This window comes from Citrus sinensis, chromosome 9 (genome assembly GCF_022201045.2).
Source record: "Citrus sinensis cultivar Valencia sweet orange chromosome 9, DVS_A1.0, whole genome shotgun sequence".
Lineage (NCBI taxonomy): Eukaryota > Viridiplantae > Streptophyta > Magnoliopsida > Sapindales > Rutaceae > Citrus > Citrus sinensis.
This window is the reverse complement of record NC_068564.1, coordinates 2,372,529-2,394,433: the sequence shown is the minus strand read 5'-3', so window position 1 is coordinate 2,394,433 and position 21,905 is coordinate 2,372,529. Positions and strand designations below refer to the sequence as shown.

At 36.4% G+C, this 21,905-nt stretch overlaps 4 protein-coding genes across 4 annotated transcripts; 2 read left to right on the top strand and 2 right to left on the bottom strand.

The window, feature by feature from the left end:
- Positions 1-117: 117 nt before the first annotated feature.
- Positions 118-3,701, top strand: LOC102611146 (uncharacterized). The gene is made up of 6 exons (XM_006490327.4): positions 118-714; positions 1,514-2,100; positions 2,207-2,399; positions 2,486-2,550; positions 2,654-2,864; positions 3,184-3,701. Exons 1-6 carry the CDS (start codon positions 523-525, stop codon positions 3,544-3,546), a joined length of 1,611 nt encoding a protein of 536 aa, XP_006490390.1. The 5' UTR covers positions 118-522; the 3' UTR covers positions 3,547-3,701.
- A 374-nt stretch (positions 3,702-4,075) lies between these two features.
- Positions 4,076-9,544, bottom strand: LOC102611732 (hypothetical protein). Its single transcript, XM_006490329.4, has 7 exons — positions 9,108-9,544; positions 8,861-9,002; positions 7,845-7,936; positions 7,535-7,628; positions 6,749-6,873; positions 4,707-4,966; positions 4,076-4,263 (listed from the first exon to the last, which is right to left on the bottom strand). The coding sequence occupies exons 1-7, from the start codon at positions 9,414-9,416 to the stop codon at positions 4,113-4,115; spliced, it is 1,173 nt and encodes a 390-aa protein (XP_006490392.2). The 5' UTR covers positions 9,417-9,544; the 3' UTR covers positions 4,076-4,112.
- A 2,921-nt stretch (positions 9,545-12,465) lies between these two features.
- Positions 12,466-15,153, top strand: LOC102612022 (tubulin beta-1 chain). Its single transcript, XM_006490330.3, has 3 exons — positions 12,466-12,975; positions 13,415-13,684; positions 14,199-15,153. The coding sequence occupies exons 1-3, from the start codon at positions 12,582-12,584 to the stop codon at positions 14,873-14,875; spliced, it is 1,341 nt and encodes a 446-aa protein (XP_006490393.1). The 5' UTR covers positions 12,466-12,581; the 3' UTR covers positions 14,876-15,153.
- Positions 15,154-15,961: 808 nt separating this feature from the next.
- Positions 15,962-19,083, bottom strand: LOC102612322 (oxalate--CoA ligase). The gene is made up of 4 exons (XM_006490331.4): positions 18,738-19,083; positions 17,283-18,330; positions 16,815-16,918; positions 15,962-16,332 (listed from the first exon to the last, which is right to left on the bottom strand). The coding sequence occupies exons 1-4, from the start codon at positions 18,936-18,938 to the stop codon at positions 16,114-16,116; spliced, it is 1,572 nt and encodes a 523-aa protein (XP_006490394.1). The 5' UTR covers positions 18,939-19,083; the 3' UTR covers positions 15,962-16,113.
- Positions 19,084-21,905: the final 2,822 nt, after the last annotated feature.

Genomic DNA, 21,905 nt, shown 5'->3' with positions numbered 1-21,905 from the left:
TCAACACGTTACATGGCACCTTTCGGTTTCACAAATCACAAGGGGCCTGCCAAGTAAAATAAACTGATTTGTCCTCTTTCCAGTTTCCCTCCTATGAAAAAAGGGGTGAGCCAAAGGCCTAAGCTTACTATATTTACATATAAGGGCAAAAAATCAAGCATAAGTACCCGCACTGTCGCGAGGACGAGGGTTCTATAACACCCTTTTCAGTCTTTTCCAAAAATTCGCTTGTCAAAGCTTTTTCTCCTACACTCTCTATTTTTCTTCCACTTTCCTTTTTCTTTTAAGTCTAGCTACAGTTTCCGCTTTTTCATTTCCCTCGATATGCCCCTGTAGATTCTATTGGCCGCCTGAATCCACTATAGCCGAGCTGAAAAAGATTTTCGTGTTGATGAGAAATTAAGTTCTGCAGCGGCAAAGAGAGCTCAAAACAGCAAAAGCCTCAGCTGCCCGTTTCGGTAAATAAGCTTCTGCTATCGTCGTCAGAGCTTAAAACTTAGGGAAAATTAAGTGTTGCGGAGAATGAAAGAGCACAACATGCAGGTGCAGCACAGGTATTTAAGCAGCGTACATGGATCGGGGCATTCTGGTCACTTCACGGACACGATCTGGCGGCAGTTTGTCATGTCACCAGCTAAATCCTACGTTCTCTTCTCCTTCATCGTCGTCCTCTTCCTCGGCGCGTTGGTCTCCACGCGCCTGCTCGACTCCGCTGTAAGTAAAAAAAAAAAAAAAACCCCCACTTCTAGCTGGCTAGATCCATTATTATTTTCTCGATTGGCTCGCTTTGTTGACAAAACGACGTCGTGCTGACTTACGGTGCCTTGTGTCTTTGGACACGAGCCCGTGTCTTATTGGCGGAAGCTTCTAAAAGCCGAACACCCACCGGGGTTGTCGGTTCACCAAACTTTGTTCGAAAAGATAGTCTGGTCGCCCAATTGGAACACGTACACCATGATTCGAACAGCTTTGCATGTGATCATGGTCTCGTTTCTGGGCCTACGCCGTGACTTTATTTGCACCGCATGATGCTCGCTCGCATCATGCACTCCTTGCCATCTTCATCAATAGTCCTTACTTTATTTTATATGGGGTAATAACATTGGAGTCCCTACATTTTTACGAAATCGTAAATAATTACATGTGTTTTAGTTTTGTGTCACCGTGGTGTTGTTTGCGGCTTGCAAAGTGATCTGATAGCCTGAAAAATCATTGCAAAAATTTGCCCTCGTGTTAACGAAAAGCATGCATATTTTGCTGGCAGCTTTTGCTTCTTGTTAGGGCACTCTGATCATTTCCAATTTCTTATATGAGTGGGGTTTCCTAGAATGTGTAGTAATAATTGTAACTAATAAAATGCTTTAGGTTTATGATATTGGATGGAGATAATTTTGTGATCTTCCCCCCCCCCCCCAATTTTTGTACATTATATGCTAACTCTAGTGCTGGGCGTGGTAGGTGAGATTATAACAATTTCCGAATTTTGTTCACATTGTGCTTTGTGCTATTGCAGGCTCTGGATGGCGGCGCAAATCGGGTAGTAACAGATAGAAAAAGCCTAACATTTGACCCCAGAATTACAAAAAAGCCCCGCAACAAAGTAGAATACCCGCTTAACTGCACTGCAGCTGGAAGCCACACTCACACAAAATCCTGCCCCGGAACCTACCCAACCAGCTACGCACCAGAAGAAGATAATGACGCTACCTCGCCCTCTACGTGTCCAGAATACTTCCGTTGGATACACGAAGATCTAAGGCCATGGGCCCGCACAGGGATCACGAGGGAAATGGTCGAGAGAGCCCGCAAAACTGCAAATTTTAGACTGGTTATAGTGAAAGGCAAGGCTTACGTGGAGACATATACTAAGGCGTTCCAGTCGAGGGACACTTTTACACTATGGGGTATCCTACAGTTGTTAAGGAGGTACCCTGGCAGAATTCCCGACTTGGATCTTATGTTTGATTGCGTTGACTGGCCGGTTGTTCTAAGAAACGCCTATTGTGCGCCTGATGCTCCGGCCCCGCCTCCCCTGTTTCGATACTGTGCCAATGATCAAACATACGATATTGTCTTCCCTGATTGGTCGTTTTGGGGATGGTAAAGACTATTCTATGCTTAACCAACGTACTATCTGTGTATGCTTTTGGTGCACGACAGCACATGATGAGAGTTGCCCGATTTTGTGAAACTGATGATTGTGCAGGCCCGAGGTCAACATAAAGTCTTGGGAGCCGCAACTGAAGGACCTAGAAGAAGGAAACAGAAGAATAAAATGGAGCGATAGGGAACCTTATGCTTACTGGAAGGGTAATCCCACTGTTGCTCCCACCAGACAGGACCTTATGAAATGCAATGTCTCAGAGGGACAAGAGTGGAATGCTCGTGTATTTGCCCAGGTAATAATAATATCTGTTTTCTTTTCGCTTTACATTGTACTATTTTGTTGATTTTCACACAAGACACCTGGCAAAATTTTCTGCAGGATTGGATCAAAGAACAGCAGGAAGGTTACAAGCAATCTGACTTAGCCAGCCAATGCAGAGACAGGTGAACATTTTGAACTTCCTTAGCTTCAATCTACGTATAAGATTGTGCTTTCCTTGTAACTAATTCGATCAATTAAGTTTCTCCAATTCCACGGTTTCTGCAGGTTCAAGATCTATATTGAAGGGTCTGCCTGGTCCGTTAGCGAGAAATACATTCTTGCCTGTGATTCTGTTACCTTAATTGTGACACCCAAATACTATGATTTTTACACACGAGGTTTGATGCCATTGCACCACTACTGGCCTATAAATGACCATGACAAGTGTAGGTCAATTAAGTTTGCTGTCGACTGGGGTAACAGCCATAAGAAAAAGGTAACTAATCGTATTATAGTATGATCCCACTTTTCTTCATCGAAAGTTAAGAAGCTTCACTTTTGCAGTCAATTTAGGTCATTGGAAGTCTTGCCATCTAGTTATATAGAACAGTTGAATTCTTGATGATGGAATTACGTTACCAGTATGTCGCTGTTGTATGAACCCAATAATTTTCACTGCAACAACTACCATAAGGGGAATCAACAGGAACTTACTTGCATTTAGATTAAGTGCACAAGTACTAGAATTTTGATTTAGATTACATTTTGAAGTGACTCTGCTTTTCTCAGTGGTATATTTTCTGCAAATTTATCAGGCAAAAGCCATGGGAAGGGCAGCGAGCAAATTCATCCAAGACGAATTGAAGTTAGATTACGTGTACGACTATATGTTTCATCTCTTAAATCAGTACTCTAAGCTCTTGAGATACCAGCCCACAGTATCCCCAGAAGCCGTTGAATACTGTGCAGAGAGACTGGCATGCGCCGAGGAAGGACCAGCGAGGAAGTTTATGGAGGAATCATTGGTGCAAAGTCCTAAAGAAACAAGTCCATGCACATTGCCTCCCTCTTATGATCCTTCGTCTCTTAATGATGTTCTTCAGAAAAAGGAAAATTCAATACTGCAAGTAGAATCATGGCAGAGAGCTTACTGGGAAAATCAGACAAAGCAATCATAGGAAGGTTTAATTTATTTTATTTAATATCAAATACATCGCTGTAATGCCTACCTTTTTATATTATTAGATTCATTCTGTCAATAATATATACCTAGCTACTGTGTAGAAATTCTTTCAGATTATTTTTCTTTGAGTTTGAAGTATTGTTTTAATTAGTCAGATTTTAGGTTCAGTTCCCATTATTTATTTTATTCCGATAGTAATTTATTCTCTTATTAGTGTTTCGTTTTTGCATTAAACTCATTGGTTCGATAAATAGCTGACGGTTCTGAATCCCTTCCTTTTTTTAATGGAATTTTTCTTCTTTTAATTTCTGATATAAAACAGAATAAACAACATGAAACAAAGATGAAAGAGTACAAAAGATTCAAAATGTATTTCACATGATAGATGGTGTTCATAATAATACATTAAACTACGTAGTTTAAAACGCATGCAACCAAAAGGGGAAAAAGTAAAAAGAAAAATAAGAAACAATGATCACAAAATGGTAACTGATTGAAAAAAAAGAAAAAAAACTTATGCTGGATATGAAAGATAAGAAATGGGAGCTAGGCAAAAGCGGTCTAAAATGCTCGCTCTTTTATAATGTCAAGGCTCATCTCACTAGGATCTGTTGCTTGCAACTCAAATTGAATCCCATCGAGCTCCCTTTTGAATCTGTCCTTGGAGCTTGCATATACCATTTTACTTCTCACCTTTGATGGATCCGGTGACCTACAGTTACAAATACCACAAAATCAACCTCGAGTATGTTTGTAATGGTTGTGTTTTTTACTTATTCTAAAAACACGTCAACTAGATCTTACCAAAATCTTTTTTTTTTTTCTTTTTTTTTAAGTAATGTAGCAGCTAATGCATGCAAATCATATATGTATACTTGATAGTGATTCCAATTCATTACAATTATGAATTATAAGAAACTTGAAAAGAAACCTAAAAAGGAAATGTGTTACCACCTTGACAACACGATTGCTAAAGTTTTAGTAAAAACACATTTCACTTGGCAGCTATCATTTACAGATCATCTATCAACTTATATCTCACAATTAGTGATTTCATGTACATTAATACTGTGTGTAAAAGCCCATTAAAGAAGAGTGAAGACATTTATGTGTGTGTGAATAGGTAATTGAAAAGTTGCTACAAATTTGAGTTACCATGCAATGAAGAAAATTTTGCTTTTCTGGCAGTTCTCATGAGTGATGAAATCAAAATCATAGACAGCATAGCGGCATTCATCGGCTGGAAGAGACGTAGTGAAATCATCATAAGAGTCGCCAGGGCTACCGAGTTTCTCTACCACAACCTGCTGATTATCGATCTTGAATATGATAAATCGATAGTTCCTCTTTGCTTTTAGTTCCATAAATTTCAGCTTACAGTCATCATGCACCGCCATTCCAGATGCTGCGTTCGCCTAACCAATTTTCACATGTCACCAACATATAAACGTAAGATCAATGTCTTTTTTCCTTTGAAACACATAATGAAATGTATGAATCCCAAAGTTTAAACATAATGTAAAAGTGACTACTTGATTCTAATTTCTAGTATTTGAAAATTCATTTCCTAATAGTCAAGCAAGTTCCATATATCAATGATTTATATCTATAGCGAATCCGAAATTTCTGAATGGCATTGAACAATGCAAATGCCAATCTGTAGCCTTAGAGGAAGAACCAGAATTTGGTTCAATGGGTGCAGCGGTGTAAAAGTAATAAGGGTCACACAATAAAGTGCACCGAAATTGACATAAATTTCAGCTTAAACCTTTATCTTCCCTAAGTTTCAACATATTTCTGTCCCCGCCTAAGAGGGAAGAGTCATCGTAGCTGCAGCTTTCAAACTACAATGCAATTGCAAATTTATCACCTATTTAGAATACGATCGCGTTGAAATCAAATGTAATTGAGATCTGCTATTTCTACTCAACAATGTTCATGAATTGTAAATTTTGTGCATTTCTTTTAATTTGTTACCAGTCATCAGCAAGATCAAATTCATATATATATATGCAAAAATGAAGATAGTGACAGAGAGAGAGAGAGAGAAGAGAAGTACCATGTTGCTTGTCTGGGGGATAAGAGACAGGCACCTTGTGAAAAATGAGGAAGAAGATAAATATGAAAGTGGAAAAAAGGAGAAGAGGATAACAAAGATCCTTAATTTGAGGGAGACATGAAAGTTAGAGGAGAATGCGGTGGAATTAGAGATTTTTGAGGGATAAAACAAGGGCTGAGAATTCTTTGAGCTTTCAGGGCTCTGATTATGTCCATAGCCAGGACCCAACTTATGCATGTTCTTGTTATATATATATATATATATATAATCTAATATAGAAACGATACATGATGTACCTTATGAGACTACTGCATGGCCAACTATTTTCGGTTGATTGCTTTTATCACCATAATAAATGGCCTTCACTTGATTGTCTCATGTCATCTCAAAAGGTCTATTATTTACACTCCCATCTAAAGTACTTTTTTTTTTATTAATACTACCTTACAAATTTATTAATATTTGTAATCGGAAATCCACTGAAATTTATCGGATCAACTCTCTCGTTGCACAATCAAAATGTCTATTAATTTCTACCCCAGGAGACTCAAATCTTTTCTTACTCTACTATTCAACTCTTGGAAGGTTCCATGTCCAAATTCCAAAATATATTTCCGCTAAATTAATTTTATGTAATATATTGTAACTAGCATTTCTTAATATAAAATTTGGTGTGTACCACCTCAGCTGAAGTCCCGCCCAATATAACAAGAAATGAGATTTTTTTTGTTTTTTCAAAGGTGTAAAGAAATGAGATGTTATTACTATTGTTACCAATATTTTTTTGGAGAACAGAACATTTGAGACATGAGTAAGTTCGAAATTCAGATCATGCGTTGTACTCCTGAATGAGATTGAATACATGGTAATAAATCGATAGAAAGTTCAGATGATGTTATCACAATCGGATCAACTAAGATTGATGTAATGTAAAGGTGAATAGGGTCGATCAAAATTTCTGTAAGTGTCTAAACTCTAATGTAGTCATGAATACAGCTATCAACTCTTACAGCAGATCATAAAGAGGCTTGTAAATTTTTTCACAAGATGGTTTTCATCCAACAAAATTCACCACTTTAGACCCTTGCTTCTTCTTCTGTTTTACTTTGGCATTGGTTGAATCGGATGTAGAATCAACTTTTGCTATAGAAGACTTGTCTTTGTTACCAATATTTGCGTCTTCTGTCAAAAAGTCATCTAAAAGATCGTCACCGCTGGTAAATTTGGTCACCTGTCCTGTCGGCCTTTCTCCTCCTGCCATTGCTGAAAACAAGAGATGAACCCAATTGAAAAACATGTCATATCGTAGGAAACGGAAAACATGATGCTTTCATAAATGACACTGGTAGACATGAAAGCTCAGCAGGACTTAATAATAGTTAAGAGATTTGACTTCCTCTGCCTTATAACTTGAGGTTATAACAGAAAAGTTGCTCTCTAAAATTCTTTATAGATTATATTTAAGGAATTTCATTTTCCCTACGGTTGGTAGCTTTTTTAGAAGGGAAAGAAATTGAAAATTCTACTAATTTCCAATCAATTTACTCAATAGTTCTTTTCTTTGAGGATAAATTGTCATACAATGATCTATCCGATTGAATTCTCATATAACATTCAACATTTCCAGTTTGGGAACCTTACATTGAATTCATAAGTAAATTGGATTTTGGTTGCCAGATAAATCATTATTGTAAAAGAACACAAGCAAAATTCATTAGGAACACTCATTAAAGAATTGACATGAATTTCAACTTATACACTGCAGTACCCCAAAAGTTGTAGATCATTGAATCAAAATTGTGTCAACATCTCTGGATAGCTACTTGTCATACTCGGAAGTGTATTATTGTAAATGCATGTAACATTCGATTGAACATAATCGGGATTAGGCTTAGAAATAGGAATGAGAAGTTGAATGCATTACCTTGTTTACTAGAAGCAGTAAAACCTTGGATGCCTTTATTAGGACAATCTCTTGCCAAATGTGTTACACCACCACATATCTTACAACAGCCACCCTAAGAAAAAGCCATAGTCCAAATATTTAAGATTCAACATAAGGAGAATGCTAAGTTGCTCGTAGCCACTCTAGCAAAAATATGATGGTCTTCATTCAAACGAAAGAAACCGTAGCCAAGTTATAGTCCACTTAGGCAAAGTGTTTGATGGGTCACTCAACAAGACCATGGTCCATCCTCTGTTATAATATAACTAACATCCAATGGACAACTTACCTTTGGGTAGATCCCATGAGCATTTTGAGGACAGTTCTTGCTTAAGTGTCCTTGTTCTTTACAAATGAAGCAACTAGCAAATTTGGTTCCACCTACATCAACAAAGAAAAGACCATTTTCCACATCAACAAATGACAAAGAACTTAAATTTGAATAGTGTCCAAAAGGATAAGAATGTAAACAAAGAACTTAATCAACATTTTTTATGACTAGAGGCCACCCCAAATATAAAACAGATAGAGCAAGAAAGAGCAAAAAAGAGAGACGAAATCCTCCATTTAGAAAATTCATCCATAAGATTTCCCCTACCAACTTTCCTAAAAAGATTTCCTTCTAAGACCAAAATAGTGTCCTCATGTTTCAGATTGCCACATGATTTAGGATATCGTTTCAAGCCCTAGCAACCTACGACTGAAATGAAATCTGCATCTGCTTAAAGAAAGCATTGCTTTGTATTCTTGCCCGCATACAAGAAAGCTTATCATGCTCAATTTCTAGGGTGTTAAGTTTCATATGAACACGCAAGAGAAGTGATTCTTGGAATGATATCATCTATGACAAATGCTTTAAAAACTTACATTATTTATTCAAAACAATCTTATTTGCATAAGCTCTTGAAACTATTCATTCCAGCTAATTCATACGTTCAAAAATAGGGGTAAAAAAAAGTTATAGTATATTGTTTATCTGGAAGTTAGCCATCAATGAAGAATCAAGCTTTAATGAATGACAATTAAGACCTCCAGCAAAGCATATCTTATGAACATAAATGACCAAAGCACCGCAGAATTATTTTTTCTGACCATGATTTTTACATAATCTTTAAATATATGCTATTGCTTATACAATTTCCTGCTGCATCCTGCATTCACTAACAAGCAATCAACTGAACTGTTTGGGGTAGCGACACAGACTAACTACAGGTCCATTCAGAATAAAAATGATTTGCTAACCACATCAAATGGCAAATGTAAAGCAACATAGAGCATCCTTAAACCGACAGATTTGTACAATACCATCTTGAAGTGGCTGGGGACATTGAGCAAGTGAATGCCCCGCTTGGCCGCAATTGTAACACAACTTGGTGCTCTCAGTCTCATCATTCTTACTAGGACAATTCTTGAGAGTGTGCCCACGTCGCCGACAAACCAAACATATCTGCGAAGCATCACAGACACACAAAAAGAAACAAATTCAATCATATGCCATCACTTTTGATTCTTAAAATGCCAAGATGAATTAAACTCAAAACAAAAAACAGACCTTGTTCTTTTCCCACTCCGCTTTCATAGGGCAGTGTTTGGCAATATGCTCTTTAGCTTTACATATAAAGCAGCTTTCACCGGGCTTCATTCCAGGAACTCTGAGTGGGTGTCTTGTAAAAACCCTTTTCATGGATTTTTCATTACGATTTGGGTCTTTGGATTCTGCCTTTTTGCGCTTGAATTTGCTGCTTTTCTTCTTTTTCTTCTCGCTCGGGTCTTTTGGGGCTGTTGGCTCTGGCTTTGGGAACAGCTCTGGGTGGACTTCTTTGAATCGCTTGCGGGCTTCTCTCTGTCTCTTGCTCACCATTTTGGCTTGAAAGAGTGATGCGTTGAAGGGCTCGAAGCTCTTGGAACGGTAGAGGGGTTTGGTGCAAAGCTTAGTTCGTTCGAGTGGAGGCGAGAGTGGAAGGGTTTTAGAGATGAGGGGAAATCGTCTACGGATGATCTCATTGTATGCGTCCGCGTTTCGAAGATCTTAATCGTTGCACAGGAGTTTAGACAAATAAGAGTAATTTTTAAAACCTCCTTTAAGGTTTGGACTTGTTGCAAGTAGATGGCGAGAATTTATTTATTTGTAAAAAATTTCTTACCATTAGTTAATTTTAACATTGACCGTTAGTTGACTGTGTAAAGATAATATTACCCTTAAGAACAGTTTGTAGACGGAAATAACTAAAAAAAATTAAAATTATTGGTGCAAAAAGTATAAATCCTATTTTTTGACAATTTTATCTTTGTCAATTTCAAAGATTTATAATATCATAGGTAAAGATTATAACTATTTCATTTTCAAGTTTTTAATTTTATCTTTTTTATAGGAACTTTAAGAAAATATCAATAATTTAAAGAGGATAAAATAGTCAATAATTTTAATTTTTTTATAATTATTTCCGTCTACAAACTGTTGTTAAGGGTAATATTATCTTTGCACAGTCAACTAACGGTCAATGTTAAAATTAACTGACGGTAAAAATTTTTTTATAAATAAATAAATTATCACCATCTACTTGCAACAAACCCAAATCTCAGGGGAAATTTTTAAAAATTATCCAGACAAATAAATGCCTTTGCCCCCGAGGCACTGACCTTTAAGTTTGGTTAGTTACTGATTTGGTCCCTATAAATTGTTAAAATTCGTAAAGACCCAAAACATCTTAGTCCCGATCAAATAAGTCCCCCAAGCTCTGAAATCTAAATGACTCAAATTGTGATATCTTTCAGGAAATAAAATCGTATTGGGCAGCTTTATTATTTCTCTGCTCAAGAAATTTCCTTGCATAAATTTTTAGTTGGATTTCGAATCGCATGAATTGATTGGCTTCATTTAAATTCAAGTGGGATTTCTTAATGGGATATAAAAATACACTTAAATCTCTATTTAGTTCTTGGAAATTGACTTTATAGACGAGAGTACGAGCCAGCCTTTTATGCACTTAGATGTTAGTTGCTCGAATTGCACTAGAACTTAACTAATATTAGAAGCATGGAGGGTCCCAAATCAATGTCGTGCATTCAAAGAATCTTTGATACGCCACAATGATAGAAAAGTGGTAATAGTTCACCAGCCATGGCCAATTGGACGTGGCAGTGATGGATGGAACCTCGAAACCTCTATTCATTATACAGACACAGAGAGAGAGAGAGAGAGAGAGAGAGATTTGAGTATTCAACAGTAATTCAACTAGATACAAATTTAATCATAAAATTAAGTAATTTTTGCGGTAATGATGGTCTCAAGTAGTCAAGTTGTGGAGATGAAGCCATCATTAGAAACATTTACGAAGGGTGACATTCTTAGCTTTGTGATGAAGGCATCTACGGCGATGGATACGTCTGCTCTCACTTGATTCACGTCAGAATTGATGACAACTTTGCTTCTGTTTTTTTTGTCCATTGAAGCAAGCCCTTGCTTTCTTCTAATTTCTGAATACAGTGGGCCACTTCCCGTCAGGCCCACAGCCATTTCGCTTAGCCAATTCTAGCTCGAGTAAAGGACACGTTTGGCATGGTGTTTTCCTCCATAAAGCTGCTATTTACATGTCTTTGTCAAAGGTATCATAAACTTTTGATTATTATATTATTATTATTATTTTTCACAAACTAAATGTATCTTTTGTATTATGTCTAAAGAAAATGATGCAATCAATTCATTATTTAAAAAATAGTAAGGGTCCGTTACGTTGAAAGCGTTTTAAAGTAGAACACGTATTCATGGTTATATAATTAAAATTATAATATATATTTTTATTATTTATTATTTTTTATATATAATTATGATTTATACTGTATCTTAGAATAATTTAATCATTACTAAATAGTAATCCCACAAATAATTAAAAAGATTTTGTTTCTATTCAATGATTTTTTTTGGGGTCAATCATTCATGCATTATAGGTAAAAACCAAATGTTTATCATCTTTATGTAAACAGAATTCAAATCGCATAATTTATATACCATTCTAAGATATTTTATGAGTTGAAGTAAATGGTAACCACAAGAGTTAAATTTAAATATAAAAACTCTTATTTTATTAATGTGCATTTATTTTCATTTTATTTGTTATCATTTTTCTTTTGTTAATAATACATGCGTTGTCCTACATTTTTTTTAAAAATATGATATCTTTATCATATAAAATATGGTTAAAAAAAAAAACATCTATACTAAATGGACCTAACGGATCAAAGGATTATAATATTACAACATGAATTTAGGCACAAAAAATAATAACATTAATTCTCAACTGTCCATTTATTCTTTATAATATTCTAATAATAAAATAAAATGACGACGTATAATATTTTTAATTCAGCGACTCTTTAAAATTTGAATCATTGTTCGTTAAATTGATAAAATTTAAATTATAAAATACTCCTTAATTAAAATACCCCATTCTAATAATATCTGAGTAATAATGTAACTTTTTATTTTGTTGAGAACAGAAATTCGTTGTTATTTTTTTATTTCACGGAAATAATTTTATTTTTCAAAGAAGAATAATAAACTTGCTTCTTTATGAGAAATTGAGAATTTATTCAAAGTGTTGGTCACATGATAAATCACGTGCCCGCTTTTGCTGCGTCATGTGCAAGTACAGAGAGATAAAGCCCCATCCACTCTCCTTTCCTTCCTTTCCCCACATGCTACGATCGCGTTCACCCCACTCCCCATTTCAGAGCGCGTGAACCCCCCTAAAACCACACCAAAATATTTTCCATTTCTCCTATTCCGAAAATTTCAAAATTCAAAATTCCCACTTAAACATAACGTCCCGGTCACCATCTCCGTCAACCCACTCCAAAACTAACGGCAAACCTCACTCCGTCATCTCCCCACCATAAATACCCCCTCTCCCCTCTCTCCTCTCTCTGCAGAAGTCATCTCTCTTCTATTGCTTACTTCACTCTCAAACAAAAAAACAAACAAACCAAATTGCAAAACTCTCGACTTCGCTCTCACTCGCTCGACAAGATGCGTGAGATTCTTCACATTCAAGGAGGCCAATGCGGCAACCAGATCGGAGCCAAGTTCTGGGAGGTGGTGTGCGCCGAGCACGGCATCGACTCAACGGGGAGGTACAACGGCGACAACGACCTGCAGTTGGAGAGAGTGAATGTTTACTACAACGAAGCGAGCTGCGGGCGGTTTGTGCCACGCGCCGTCCTCATGGATCTGGAGCCAGGGACCATGGACAGCGTCAGATCCGGGCCGTACGGGCAGATTTTCAGGCCCGACAACTTCGTTTTCGGGCAGTCCGGGGCCGGAAATAACTGGGCCAAAGGTCACTACACTGAAGGCGCTGAGTTGATTGACTCCGTGCTTGATGTTGTTCGCAAGGAAGCTGAGAACTGTGACTGCTTGCAAGGTACTTTTTAGTGGAAGTACTTTTTGTATAACGTGTTTTTTGGTCAAGGCTTGTTTGGAATTTTAAAACTTGATTTTGCTTAAAAAACGAACTAAAAATAGTGGATCTACGTGTATTGATTATTTTGAAGAAAATTGGAGTTCTGTTACCTGAATTATGTCACAGATGCATTCAGTTAAGGCCTTGTTTGGACGGAGTTTTATTTCATTGTTGAATGCTTTTATTTCTCCCTTGAAATGAAAAACCAAACAGGAATTTTAGAATTAATTGTTCAATTGTCCCCTATTGTGCGATTATAATTATCTCGAGCAAGTTTATTTTTATTTTTGTATTATTACAATAATTTTGAGCAAGTTTTTGAATAAATATAAACTGGTTGCTACTTATGTATGTTGTTTGTTAGTTTGTAGAATTCTAAGCATTTTGTTGCTGTTTTCAGGATTTCAAGTGTGTCACTCCCTGGGAGGTGGTACGGGGTCGGGAATGGGAACACTTCTCATTTCAAAGATCAGGGAGGAGTATCCAGATCGAATGATGCTCACTTTCTCAGTGTTTCCATCCCCGAAGGTGTCGGACACTGTTGTTGAACCATACAATGCAACACTCTCTGTTCACCAGCTGGTTGAAAATGCTGATGAATGTATGGTTTTGGATAACGAGGCTCTCTATGATATCTGCTTCAGGACCCTCAAGCTCACCACTCCTAGCTGTAAGTTTTATGTTATTTTTCTTTTCTGTAAACTGTTGTGTTTTGAAATAGCTACTGAAACTGATGAAGGATTTGTGCCTAGTGTCGGTTGTCAATTTTTTGTTGTCTGTTTCTCGTTACTCATGAACGTGATGGCTCATAAAATCATAATTCTTTGTGTAGACTAATAATTTTTGTGGGATCTTGTTGGCATATTAAAAATATATGGTTGTTTTCCACTTGTTGATCCCTGAATCTTGGGTCTGGAATCTACTTGGGTCTCAATTGTAACATGTGTGGATAGTTTTCTTTTTCTTTCTGATCAATTAGTTGTTATAAAGAATCTGAGAATTTGGTAATTTTTGTATCCAAAAACAAGATTCATTTATCTGTTAACATGTATTAGCGCTCTACTAATGACTTGCAGTTTTACTCTCATAGAAGTTACATCAGTTCATGATTTTTTTTATTTGTGTAATGTTATTGTCAAAGTTATATTGAACCTAATAAGTTTTTTTTTAATGTTTGAATTCAGTTGGAGACTTGAATCACCTTATTTCTGCCACCATGAGTGGTGTGACCTGTTGCCTTCGTTTTCCGGGTCAGCTCAACTCAGATCTTCGGAAGCTAGCTGTTAATTTGATCCCATTCCCTCGTCTGCATTTCTTCATGGTTGGATTCGCTCCCCTCACCTCTCGTGGATCACAGCAATACAGGGCTCTCACTGTTCCTGAGCTCACTCAACAAATGTGGGATGCTAAGAACATGATGTGTGCTGCTGATCCTCGACACGGTCGGTACTTGACTGCTTCTGCGATGTTCCGTGGCAAGATGAGCACCAAGGAGGTTGACGAACAGATGATCAATGTGCAGAACAAGAACTCATCATACTTTGTTGAGTGGATTCCCAACAATGTGAAGTCTACTGTTTGTGACATCCCTCCGACTGGTCTCAAAATGGCATCCACCTTCATTGGTAACTCCACCTCAATTCAGGAAATGTTCAGGAGGGTGAGTGAACAGTTCACTGCCATGTTCCGCAGAAAGGCTTTTCTGCATTGGTACACTGGAGAGGGTATGGATGAGATGGAGTTTACCGAGGCAGAGAGCAATATGAACGATCTGGTTTCTGAGTACCAACAGTATCAAGATGCAACTGCAGAGGAGGATTATGAGTATGATGATGAAGAGGAAGCACAAGAGGAAGTCTAATAATGTTTGATATATGATCTGTGTATTGCCGTTCAGTTTGTTGCAATTTAAGTTGTGGAGTTTATGTTTTTTTTTTTTTTTTCTCCTTTTTTAACCCTTTTAACCTGAACACCTTGTTTGGGTGTTAGATTATGGGGATGTTGCTGCCTTCTTGGCCTGTGTTTTTTCTGTTTGGTAATGGTGTTGTAGTTTAGAGAGTATCAATTATAATCTTGTTTACCATAGTTAGTGACTGGCTGGTGAAGTGGGATTTACAATTAGATGATATTCTGCTTCTATATGCTTGTGCTTTTTTCTTCTACATCATCTTTTTGTGTGCTATTTGTGCAATGTCTCAGAGTAATTTCCATGGAATATTTCTTGTTGCTGGGTTCCCATGATAATCTCCTTGGTGTTTTAGTTGATGGAGGTTTATTTAACAGGATTTTTAGTGCGTTTGGGGCTGCTGTGCTGCCACCGCGCAGCTGCTCCCCGTGCTATATTCTAGGGAAATATTCCCTAGAATATAGGGTGAAGGGCAGCTGCCTCAAACGCCCCCTTTGGCCTTAATCCTCTTGGATGGCTAATTCTATAACTGAGGTGTAGTGTAGCTGTCTCTTTTGTGTTATTGGGCACCACATTATGCAGCTTAGCAATATACCAGTTTTTTCTAGTATTTTATGGTGCTACAGGTTTTTATTAGGATTAGGAGAAGATCTCTGGTGGTATTTTTAGAGCATTTATTGTTTGTCATGTATGTATGCAAATTATAATGATTGGATCTTAAAGGCTTAAAGCATATAAATAGCAAACAATGATTGGATCTTATGTCGTGTATTTTACATTAAAAATTTATGATTGATATTGAATAAATTAAATTTTATTTAGAAGAAGCTCGGATAAAAGGATACAAGTCTCTTTTTGTTCGTGTTATTGTAGTGGCACTTTGGGTTTTGGTTGCAATATGACTGGTTCAATTGTAGATGCCGACGTTTAATTCCAATGGTTCTTAGTTTTGTCCTTTCAATTTACAAAGTAATGATAATGGGATAAATATTCCAAAAGCAATGTAGGCCTTTCCATTGCATGATAAAAAATTAAAAATGCTGAGACGAATTTCACCTTCATTTAAATAATGAATGAATTATTCTCTGAATGTGATGATTACACAGTGAACAAGAACAGAAATCACATCAAATTTCCCAAGCGTGTCTGCCAAAGAGTAAAGCAAAATTTCTCCCTTTCTGGCATATATCTGCTTAAGCTCCAAATTTGGGAACCTTGGCTGCTGATACCTGAGCGAGGAAGTGCTCGGATACAATTCGCCGTTGAATCTTCCCACTGGCTGTCTTCGGGAGTTCATTGGTGATGAAAACTCTTTTCGGAACCTTAAAAGCAGCAACATTTTTCTTGCAAAACCTCAGCACCTCTTCCTCATCAATGTTTGATCCTTCTCTAGGAATTATAGCACAGTTTATCTGTTGGTGACAGGCAGCCATCCGAAACAAAACATAATCAGGAATACGTTAAATTAAATGAATAAATCTACAAGGTTTTTATTTTTATTTTTTTAGTGACCTCACAAATTCTTTGCTCGAATATACCCTCAAAATATTCTTCGACATAATCTAAAGTTTCTGCCAGAATATATATTTTTGGTGAACCACCGCACACCGAAAAAGCTTTCTTGCCTCATAACAATACAAAATCACACGGATCCTTAAAACCACTAACTTTCTAGAACTGTGGTTGCTTTCAGGCGAATGTATGAATGTATGATGTATGAAAGTGGGGCTTCAAATATTTTGTCACCATTTTATCTATATGTTTGTGCAAGCAACGTGTGTGGCTCCACTTCAACATTACTTGTGCTGGCGTGGGGTCATCAACATTGATGATATAAGAAGACATTTGTCAAAACAAAAGAGTAGGTCAAATTTTTAGTTTTAAGAAGCTTTACCTCTTCACCATATTTGTCATCGGGGACTCCAAAAGCTACAGCTTGAGCAATGTCGGGATGAGACAGGAGAACTGCATCCACTTCAATTGGTGATATTTTCTCACCTGATATTGAATGTAAACAAAAGGTCAAATTTTTTTCATAATTTTCAATTGGGCATCAGCTGTTTCTACATAGGTAACTTTAATGAAATTAGAAAATAAAAATAGAAATAACATATCGGCAGGTGAGTGCAATTATAACAATACTAAAACATTCAATTAAAACTTAAATTGACTATTCACCAAATTAGACTCCTAAGCTTAACCAAGATGGCAATGAATTTCTGGGATCACAACTGAGCTTTTCACATGATCAACTATAATAAGGCTAAACTGCATTCGATAGTCAAAGCCATAAAGTAGAAAATTCAGGACAAAATTTAGATAAATTTCGCCAAAAATAAAGAAATGGATTCATGTAAATTACCTCCACGGTTAATAAGCTCCTTGATCCGACCCACGAGATGCAAATACCCATCCGAATCAAAATACCCAATATCTCCGGTATGGAACCACCCGAATAGGAAAGCGGATTTATTGGCCTCCGGGTTGTTTTTGTAACCCTTAGTCACATTTGGTCCCCTAATACACACCTCACCCTTAGCTCCTCCCTCCTGTGGCACACCAATTTCATCCAAAATCGCAATTTCTTGACCCACGGGTCGACCCACGGATCCGGGCTTGTGCGGGCCATCTTCGGGTAGCGGATTGGATGACATTAAATGGGTTGCCTCAGTCATTGCATAAGCTTCTAATACTGGCGCGCCAAATGCCTCCTCGAGCCGAGACAATATAACCGGCGCCAACGAGGCACTGCAGCTCCGAATAAAACGGAGCTTTGGGTAAACTGGTTCCGGTTTTGCCACGTGGCGGTCAAGGACGATTTGGTGGATGGTGGGGACCGCGGTGTACCACGTTGCGTTGTATTTAATCATGTCCTGCCAAAATGTTGAAGCCGAGAATCTGCCAGCGGCTGGAAGAGTGACAGCGGCTCCCGCTGCAAAAGAGCTCAGCAAGCCGGCTAACATGCCGTGGACGTGAAATAGGGGGAGGACTATAACGGTCGAGTCCGACTCGGTGAGTTTATAAACCGATTTGATGTTGCTAACAGAAGCAGCCAAATTATTCTGAGTCAGCGGCACGCCTTTAGGACGGCTCGTGGTGCCCGAAGTGTGCAAAAAGAGCGCCACGTCAGACGGGTCGTTGGTGAGTTTGCTGATCGCGTTGGTGTCTGACTCGGAGTGAGCGAGGGAAAGAGTGAGTTCCGAGTCGGCGTCTAGGAGAGTAGCCGTGGCGTGTGAGATGTTGAGCTTTGAAGCCGCGGCTTGAGCCGCCGCGTTTCCTTCAGCTGGGGTCAACAAGAGCTTAGACTCCGAGTCCGATAGATAGAACTCAAACTCATCTGGCGTGTAAGCGGCGTTGAGCGGCGCAGCTGTGGCTCGTGCTCGAATTACGGCCAAGAACATAATTACAAACTGCAATTGTCATAAGAAAATAAATTACGTCATTTTTCTTCAAATAATAACAATGTGCCTTGTAATTTTACGATTTCTCAGACTAGGACAAACATAATACATTTGTATCAAATAAGTACCCAACTCTCTTCTCAAAAAACAAATAAGTACCCAACTCGATTCCAGAAGAAAGGACAGAAAACGCCCGATTGTTAAATTAGGTTCGACATAAAATAATTACTAATATGAATAACGTAAACATTTAATAAATTCTTTATGTATTTATTTATTTATTTATTTTTAAATATTGTAATAGATAGGACCGACACGTAACATGCGCTTGACGGTTTGAAGAACTTTGAATAATTAAATTGAACAAATACAATGAAATTATGAATATAAATAAAATAAAATTAAAAAACTCAAACCTCGACGGTGTTTGGGAAGGTGAGTGCAACGACGTCGCCGGCGTTAATTCCGGCCGCAACAAGCCTCGACGCGGCACGTTCGACGAGTTCATGAATCCTTGAGTACGTTAAATCAAATTTCCCCGAAACTGACAGAGCTCTCTTCGAAGAAAATTGATCGATCACCTGATTCAGCAATCCAATCAACGTAACGCCCTCCATTTGATTTGATTTTTTTTTTTTTTAAATTTTCGGCGTTTGTTTGATCGATAAAAGAGATGAGAGCACCGATATATGTTAAAGAAGAGAATTTTAGGAGCTGTGAGGATTTGGCAAAGGCGAGCACGTCTTATTACATAAGTGGGGGGTCTCTGAGTCTGTCCGCGTTGGCTAATCTTTTGGTTACTATCTTTTCGGTGTAGGCCAGAGTAGGGGTCGGTTTACCACGTGGTTAGTCTATATTGGCTGCTACTTTTGTTTTTCTTTTTCTATTTGCTGCTGCCTTGCTCACTATAAGGAGGAAAGTTTTGTGCTTCTTATCTTTGTACGTTCGACTCTAGGAAAATTGCCAAATTATAATTCGTGGCTTCAGTGAGAAATAGATCCTCAAGTATGCTAAATTATCATCCATGGAATTGATTTTATACAATTTAATAGTCAATGTATCGGTAACTTTTACGCTCAAATATTTTAGTGGTAATAATAATAAATGTGTTATAAAAGAAATTAAAAGATTCTATTCAATCTCCTTAAATTTTTATTATGGCAAAATAAGCTTCTAATTGTTTAACATTATAAAAAGATCTTGCTGGCCTAAGTAACTTTCTTGCTTTCCCAACTAAATGGGTGAATTTTTAATCAAATTATTTTAAAACAAATATGTTAATTTATAATTGTTTTGTAGAATTATCAATGTGAAGAGTACAGCTCTAAGATGCATGTTTGAGGGAGGTCAGGAGGTGTAAGGTAGGAAGCGTAGTAGAAGATTGGGGCAGGCGATGATAATGTGATCAGAAACTATTCGGTTAAGCCTCGAGAGTTGCACTTTTAGCCGGTGGACTGCTTACACGTGTCGTTTTCTTCATCCGAAACTGTTGCTGTCATGCGTGACGCGCAAACCTTTTTTGAATAAATAAATTATCAGAAGTGGGGACTGCTTGCATATGTGGCGGCAAATGATTCGCGAATAGTGTTACTGTTATGATTATGAGCGCAAAAAATAATAAGCACATCAATTTTTTTTTTAATTTTCATTTTAATTTTTTGCTTTTTCCGGTCAGCGGCACAACACAATTTTGCTTCCTTAATTACAGAGAAGTTCATGTGGTTGGGTGGGGGGGGGGGGGGTGGTTGAAGATCAGCTCAACTTGGAAACAATGAACTCATGGTAATAATTTTATATACATTGATTAAAATATTGATTTTAATTTCACTTGGAAACAAATTGATATTAATAAATTTATAAAAATTTTGATTTTGTTTCCAATTTAAATAAGGATAATTTTGGGTTTAGGTAATAATTTTAAGGATATTTATGAAATTGTATTAAATGATAAAATTGAGTATTAAAATCAGAATATAAAAACTACTCCTTCCATTCTTTTCAAAATCCACTATAGACGGAACAGATTTTGACAAAAGTGATTTTGATTTTTTTTTACCAAACACTAAAATTAACTTTTAGATTTTCAAAATCACGTTTAAGTTTCTCAAAATCAATCCAAATGGGCCCTAAGTACAAAACTAATTTTTCAAATTAGATTTTAAAAGGATACTCCATCTTACCTTCTAAAAATCTTATGTAGAACGGAGTGATTCTGTCAAAAAGTGATTTATTAAAAAATAAAAACTAATTTTTAGTTTTTTAAAATCACTTTTAAACTTTTTAGAATCAATCCCAAATGTACCGCCCTAAGAATCCCAAATGTACCGCCCTAAGATAATTACTTATATGATTTTTTTTTCACGTTTATATAGCATGTGCCATTTGCGAATGTTCTATTAGTTACAATTGACAGCTCAGTTTGAATTGAAGAGAGAATATTTAATTTGTGGTTGGAATACGAGAGTAGAATGAGAAATTGTGAATATATTTAACTTGTAAAATATTGAGAGAAATATTTAAAACTAATATACGATTTAGATGGAGCTTTCGAAGAAAGATTCAAACGCAATTTCATGGAACACTAAACCCAACTTGATCAATTCAAACATAATTAATGCATGCATTGATCAAGTCAAGAAAGGAAACAATGAACTCATGGTAATTGATAAAGTCAAGAAAGGATACCATACATGATGCATGCATCCATACATAATGCATGCATTTCCTCTATTCTTAAATTTATTTCAATAAATCATTTTAAAAAAAAAAACTTAATTTGTTACGGTATTAAAAGAAAATTTTAATACTATACTCAGGCTCATATAAAGTGGATGTGATTAAGGGTTGATTTGGTAATATTGTAGTTTTTAAAATAATTGCTATTAGTGGTACTATAAAAATTATCAATTAAGAAGAGAATCATTTAAACATTCTGTAAAATTTGTTTCTATAAGTGTTATGAGTTTTAAAGACAGTTTTATGTGTTTGGTAAATTTTATTATTAAACTATTGTAAGATTGTAAATGACTGAATTGAACATAATATTGAATAAAATTTATTTACTCATTTATAAACATCTATATAAAATTTTTTTTATTGATTATATAATAATTGATAACTAAAATGCATATTTTATAATATTATTTTTTTTTTATTTTGTAGACTCAAAAATAATTGTTAATAATAATAATGATGATGACGATGACGATGACGATCGTGATCATGATCATGATGATGATAATCTCTTTAAACTTAATTATTTTATTTTCTATTTAATAAGAATGATTTTGGATTTTTATAATATATATGAGGTGAGGATATACGTAGAATTGTATTAAGGGTCAGTTTGGGAATGCTGTAACTTTTAAAATAATTGGTGTTAGCTGTGCTGTAAAAATAATCAACTATGAAAAGAGTCAGTTAAGTGTTTGGTAAATTTTATTTTCAAAAGTACTGTAAGTTTTGAAAGCAATTATGAAAGTTTGGTAAATTTTACTATTAAACCGATGAGAGAAAACAAATGACTAAAATGTACATAATGTATGATAAAATTTACTTATACATATAAAAACATGAACGTAAAA

Bases quoted from the DNA above. Each gene is read 5' to 3' on its own strand.
- LOC102611146 (XM_006490327.4), top strand. From the start codon at position 523: ATGAAAGAGCACAACATGCAGGTGCAGCACAGGTATTTAAGCAGCGTA. The intron at 715-1,513 runs GTAAGTAAAAAA...GTGCTATTGCAG, and splicing joins CGCGCCTGCTCGACTCCGCT to GCTCTGGATGGCGGCGCAAA. The intron at 2,101-2,206 runs GTAAAGACTATT...ATGATTGTGCAG, and splicing joins GATTGGTCGTTTTGGGGATG to GCCCGAGGTCAACATAAAGT.
- LOC102611732 (XM_006490329.4), bottom strand. From the start codon at position 9,416: ATGGTGAGCAAGAGACAGAGAGAAGCCCGCAAGCGATTCAAAGAAGTC. The intron at 9,003-9,107 runs GTCTGTTTTTTG...GATGCTTCGCAG, and splicing joins CGGAGTGGGAAAAGAACAAG to ATATGTTTGGTTTGTCGGCG. The intron at 6,874-7,534 runs GTAATGCATTCA...TCTTGTTTTCAG, and splicing joins TACTGCTTCTAGTAAACAAG to CAATGGCAGGAGGAGAAAGG.
- LOC102612022 (XM_006490330.3), top strand. From the start codon at position 12,582: ATGCGTGAGATTCTTCACATTCAAGGAGGCCAATGCGGCAACCAGATC. The intron at 12,976-13,414 runs GTACTTTTTAGT...TGCTGTTTTCAG, and splicing joins GAACTGTGACTGCTTGCAAG to GATTTCAAGTGTGTCACTCC. The intron at 13,685-14,198 runs GTAAGTTTTATG...GTTTGAATTCAG, and splicing joins CAAGCTCACCACTCCTAGCT to TTGGAGACTTGAATCACCTT.
- LOC102612322 (XM_006490331.4), bottom strand. From the start codon at position 18,938: ATGGAGGGCGTTACGTTGATTGGATTGCTGAATCAGGTGATCGATCAA. The intron at 18,331-18,737 runs GTTTGAGTTTTT...TGACAATTGCAG, and splicing joins CCTTCCCAAACACCGTCGAG to TTTGTAATTATGTTCTTGGC. The intron at 16,919-17,282 runs GTAATTTACATG...ATTCAATATCAG, and splicing joins GGAGCTTATTAACCGTGGAG to GTGAGAAAATATCACCAATT.